The sequence below is a fragment of the Macrotis lagotis genome, chromosome 1, assembly GCF_037893015.1.
Source record: "Macrotis lagotis isolate mMagLag1 chromosome 1, bilby.v1.9.chrom.fasta, whole genome shotgun sequence".
Lineage (NCBI taxonomy): Eukaryota > Metazoa > Chordata > Mammalia > Peramelemorphia > Peramelidae > Macrotis > Macrotis lagotis.
In genome coordinates, this window is record NC_133658.1 from 375,171,299 (window position 1) to 375,177,298 (window position 6,000).

The following is a 6,000-nucleotide window of genomic DNA, read 5'->3' on the forward strand; positions in this document are numbered from 1 at the left end:
TAAAAATTTCACCCTAGTTATCTGTTTTTCTTCTTTCTACATTGGGTTTATTTGAAAAATCATTTTTAATTTAATGTAATTAAAGTTATCTATTTTATATTTTACGATCCACCTCTGTTTCTTCATTATTCACAAATTCTTCTCTTGTCCATAATTCTGATATGTAATATGATCCATGTTCATCTAATTTATGTATAATATCTCCCGTTTATGTCTAAATCATGAGTGGATTTTGACTTTATTCTGGCAAATGATATAAGATATTGGTCTATATCCAATTTCTGCCATATAACTTTCCAGTTTTCCCATTATTAATCAAATCATGAATTCTTATCCCAAAAGCTTAAATGTTTACATTTGTCAAGCACGAAGTTATTACAAGGTTGATCATTTACTATTGTTTTTTGTATGTTTACTTTGCTATACCGATACAACTTTCTATTTTTTGGTTTTTCTTTTCTTTTTAATTTTAATAATATTTTCCTAATTATATGTATAGTTTTCAACATTCATTTTTGTAAATTTTTGAGTTCTAAATTTTTATTTCTCCCTCCTTTTCTTCCCCCCATCCACAAGGTAACAAGCAATCTGATATAGTTTGCATCTGTACAATCAAGTTAAACATAGTTCCATATTAATCATGTTATGAAAGAAGAATCAGAACAAAAGGGATAAAACACAAGAAAGAAGAAACAAAAAACAACATTCAGACTTGATAGTTTTTTTCTCTAGATGGGAATGCATTTTTTTATCACATGTCTTCAAGAATTGCTTTAGATCTGTATTGCTGAGAAGAGCCAAATCTATCATAGCTGATTATCACACAATTTTGCCATCACCATGTACATTTTTTCCTCTTAACTTCATGCAGCTTCAGTTCATGTAAATATTTCTAGATTTTTTTTGAAACTTGCCTGTATTCCATTTCTTGTTCACAACTTGTTCAGTCAATCCTCAATTCATGGGAATAACCTCAATTTCCAATTATTTGCCACCACAAAAAAAAAAGAACTGCAATAAACATTTTTAGACACATAGATCCTTTTTTCTTTCTTTTTATGATGTCTTTGGGATAGATCAAGAAGTGGTATTGCTGGATCAAAGGGTATGCACAATTTTATAATCCTTTGGGCATAGTTCTAAATTTCTCTCCATAATGGTTAGGTCAGTCCACAACTCCACCTTTAGTGCATTAGTATCCCAGTTTTCCCATATACCTTCTACCATTTATAATTTTCCTTTTTTATCATATTAGCCAATTTGATAGGTGTGAGGTGATATCTTAGAATTGTTTTAATTTGCATTTCTTTAATCAATGCTAATTTAGAGCATTTTTATATAATTATAGGTATGTATTCTTCATCTAAAACTGCCTGTTCATTTTCTTTGACCATTTTTCAAATGGGGAATTACTTTATTCTTATACATTTTACTTAGTTCTCTAAATATTTTAGAAATGAGGCCTTTATCAGAACTACTGACTGTAAAAATTTTCTCAGCTTTCTGCTTTCCTTCTAAATTATGGTTGCAATGATTTTAGTTGTGCAAAAACTTTTTAATGAATTCAAAATTTTCGTTTTGCACTTTACAGTGCTCTCTGTCTCTTATTTGGTCACAAACTCTTCCCCTCTCCATAGATATAATATTTCTGTTCTCCTGTTGGCTTAAAATATCATTTTTAAGCCTAACTCATGTATCCATTTTGACCTTATCTTGGTATAGGGCATAAGATACTAGTCACCTTTCTTAACCAGTAACAGATAGTTTTGATAATTATTGACATAATAAAGTTTAAGATTGCTACCAATGTCTATGCAAATTTATAGTCACAATTTTCTGAAATCATACCAGATCAGTTCTTAGACATCCACTTCTGAATAAAGTGGGTAGTTTTTTATAATCTCACATATAAATTAATGTATTGATAGACTAACAAATTTTCCCCTATTGAATTTGTATGGACTCAGATCTCTTTTTAATATACACTGAATAACCATCTCTTTCAGGAAAGAATAAGTATATTTTGTTTTGATTTTGATAGATCATCTTGTTCTGTGGAAGACAAAAGGGCAAAATGAAACTGTGATTATGAGAAGCACACTTCAGAATTCAACACATTCCTTTAATCAGATGATTTTGGAAAAAAAACAACAACAACAACAACAACAAAGTGGAAGAATGGGTCTGTATTTGTATGAGAAGACATAAGATGGTATGGGTAGAAGAAATAATCCCAGGTGCTTCACTCTTTTTTTTTAAGTATAGTATATACTTAAATTTTTTATCATGTTTTCCTCAGTCCTTGTTTTCCAATGGATGTGACATGCATTATCTGCACTCAAAAAATAATATTACTCAAAAAATATTTTAAAACTATAGTGTAGGGGCAGCTATTGCAATTGATAGACTTGTCTAAATGACTTACCTAAAAAAAACCCCAAACTGTAATATACATGCTAACTTAACCATATTGGTATGTAATCAAGAGGACCTGAATTCAAAATCATTTCTAGTTTTGATTAGACATTTGGCATTTACTAGTTGTATGATTCTGGGCAAGTCACTTAACCCCATACTAGCTATGTGACCCTGGACAAGTCGCTTGATTTTGATTCTCTCCAAAAAAAAACCTTGCAGTGAAAATGCTAATTTAACCTTACTGGTATATAATCCAATTTTGTAAAAATGAGAATTTTTAAAAATTTTGTGCTGTGCTCAAAGAGAGAGACAGAGAGATTATTTTACAAAAATAAGTATTTTTTCAACTACTGGAGCAAAAATATTATAACCTTTTGAGGAAATCAGTAATAAAATTCATTGCAATTTAGAAAAAAGATTTGGTAGTGTTAAAACTCCTTTTTATTTTTAAAAATCGATTCCTTGGATATACTTAATGCCTTGTTCTTTCAAATGAATTTTGTGACTTTTTTCTACTCATAAAAGCATTTTTTTAGTTTTTTTTTAAATTGAAATGGCATCGAATAAGTAATTAGTTTAGGTAGTGTTGTCCTTTTAATATATTGACTCTGCCCACCCATGAACAAGAATATTTCTTCAATTATTTAAATATGACTTTATTTGTATAAAAAGTGTTTTATAATTATGTTCATGTAGTTCCTAGAAGTGTTTTGGCAGGTGTAGTCCCAGGTCTTTTATACTACCTATGGTTATTTTAATTGAGGTATCTCTTACTATCTCTTCTTACAGGGTTTTGTTGATGATATATAAAAATGCTGATAATCTGTGTAGATTTATTTTATATCCTGCTACTTTCTATAAAATTATTATTTGTTTCAACTAACTTTGTAATCTTCCTCAAATTCCTAAGGATTAATTCTATTTTTGACTAATCTGAGGGGCCCTCCCCAGGAAGAAGAGTGAAGGAAGGGGAAAAGTTTTTTCAAAGGTGCTAAAATACAAATGTGAATTAGGTATTCAGTAGTCATTTTATTCCCACATAGCAAAATAGATTCTAAGTAATCAAGAATCAGTGGAGAGGCAAGACTCATCAGAACCCTGTCAAATAATTTCTTTGAGAGGGCTATTTTACATCTCACTTCCATTGTACATAGCTTGATCAAGTTCCAAGTAAGCACTTTCTTTCCACTGGTCTCTCTCTTTTACATGGACAATTATTTTCCTCTTGATAGGTTTGCTTCTGGTATCCCTGCAACCCCTACAGTAGGTGCTACCCTGCAAATGGGGTGCAAGGGAAGGGCAAGAGGTCAACTGTCTTTTGAGACCTTACAAGGAAAGAATACTAAAGGAAAGAGGTCATGAACTGGAAGTGGTCCTAGTTTGCCTAGGAAAGCATGAACTCATGGCTTGTGGCTAGGTTGAGAATAGAGAATCATCCCATCCAAACCCTCTTTCTATAGCTCAGAGAGATGAATTTGACACTTTAATCTGTCAGAAAGACCATTCTTCCTGAGTGACAGGAATCATTCTTTAGTAGATCTAGAGAGTTCCAGCTCGGTATCCAATAATGAGAGTCTTTATGGCAGTCAAAGAATATCTGGAGGATAGAGGAGAGGGTAAACACCTTACACATACCCAAGAAGGTGTTACATACAACTGAGGAAACAGAGTACTGGAAAGGGTAAATAATTTGCCTTTGAAAACCCAAATAGTAAGGAACAGAATCAGGATTTGAATATAGGTACTTTGACTCCAGTTCTATTGCTCTATCCATTGCTCTATCCACTACAACACTTCCAAAAGAAAAAAAAAGAAAAGAAAAAAGAAAAAAATGAGGAAAATGCACTCCCAGTGAAATTAAGTAAATTGTCCAAGATCGCATATTTCATCAGTGAGAACTTTGTATCTCTAGGTCCTGCCTTGAAGTAAATCCTTAATAAATGCTCATTGAATTGAAATGGATTGACTGACCCCAGACTAAAGTATGTGTGTGGCCAATAGAACTGGACAAAGAAACCTTCATAGAGTTAATTAGCTATTAACTTGAACAGTACACAAATTACCAGTTTATTTTCAGCCAAATCATAGAGGTTGTTGCTAGGCAGCTATAAAATGAACAGATGTGCTGAATAGTCTGGCCATAATGAGCTTTATAGCTGTTTCCATGATTGTTAGGGCACAGTCTGTTCTCCTTCATCTGAAGACCAGAGAACCTTGCATCTAGGGAATGTCAATTTGGCAGTAAAGTGTCCTGATCAACAATTCAGCAAATTATGGGTCAGGAGCACCTTTAGGCACAATACCATGTGTTTCAACACAATCTTCTTCAAAATATTTCATGTATAAGCCAGGAAAGGTATAACATTACCTTGTACAATGAAGTCAGAAAATAGAATTGATGGTTTCTTGATTACTATCTCAGACACAAAGAGGTGGAATTCATCAATTAATTGGCAAAAAATATTTATTAAATGTGTACTCCAGGTCAAATATTTGCTGGGTACTAAGACTGCAAAAATGAAATAATTCCCCCCCAGAAGCTCACATTATTTTGTTAGGCATTTGAGTATGATATGTAGATAACAAAAAGATATAATGTCTATGTATATACATACACACACACACACACACACATGCATAGATAGTTGGATAGAGGGAGGGAAAGGAACACGTAACTGAGAGTATCAGAAAAAATCTTGTATAAGAGAGCTTTGAGCTAAATTTGAAAGAAACTAGAAATTCTATAAGTTGAAGTGAGGAAGGAGAGAAAGACAGCCTAATTCAAAGGCACAGTTGGATGAGTTATCATGTATGAAAAACAACAAGATGGTAAATTTGGCTGGACCATAAAGTATGTGAAGGGAAGTGATATATAAAAAAACTGGAAGGTTGAAACCAGGTTATGAATGACTTTAAAAGGCAAACAGACAAGTTTATATTTGATCATAGAGATAATAAGGAGCCACTGGAATTTATTGAGCAGTAAAGTGACATGGTTTCTCCTGTGTTTTAGGATGTCATTTTTGCAGCTACATGGAAGATGGATTGGAGAGAAAAGAAGGACTTGAATGAGACATATAGTTATTAGTCCAGGTGAGAGGCAATGTGAGCTTAAACTAGAGTAGTAGAGAAAAGGAAACTGATATGAAAAACATTATGAAATAGAATCAATGAGATTTGGCAGTTTATTAGGTATGTGGGATGAGGGAGAGTGAAGAGTCAAAGCTGTCTCTGATATTGTAAACTTGGGGGAATAGAAGGATGGTGAAACCCTTTAATAGTAAGATAGAAGCTGGGAGATATGGGTTTTGCATAAATGAGAATTAATTATACTTTGGATTTGTTTGGTTTGAAATATCTGCGGGACATAGAGATTGAAATGTCTAGTTTGCATTGGTGATTCCGGATGGAACTCAGAAAAGAGACTAACTGGATGCAAAGTTATGGATATCATCTGCATAGAGATGATGATTAAGCCTTTGGGAACTTATGAGGAAGAGACAGTATGTGTTTAAGGAGAGAAGAGATGAGACTTCAAGACAACATCTTAGAGTACACCCTCAAGAAGTATGATATGCATCA

General features: G+C 32.8%; 1 protein-coding gene across 2 annotated transcripts in view; it reads left to right on the plus strand.

Moving 5' to 3' along the window:
- LOC141506039 (lymphocyte cytosolic protein 2-like) overlaps positions 1 to 5,508 on the plus strand; it is a 124,583-nt gene extending 119,075 nt beyond the window's left edge. The window contains exons 21-22 of one of the 2 annotated variants that reach the window (XR_012473756.1): positions 2,042 to 2,182; positions 5,432 to 5,508. Coding sequence is in view for 1 of the 2 variants with exons in the window: in XM_074212446.1 (XP_074068547.1) it covers positions 2,042 to 2,086 (45 nt within the window). In the remaining variant the exon portion in view is untranslated. Of the gene's footprint in view, positions 1 to 2,041; positions 2,231 to 5,431 lie in introns of those variants that run through there. The other variant, XM_074212446.1, reaches the window with a different exon arrangement.
- The last annotated feature ends 492 nt before the right edge of the window (positions 5,509 to 6,000 follow it).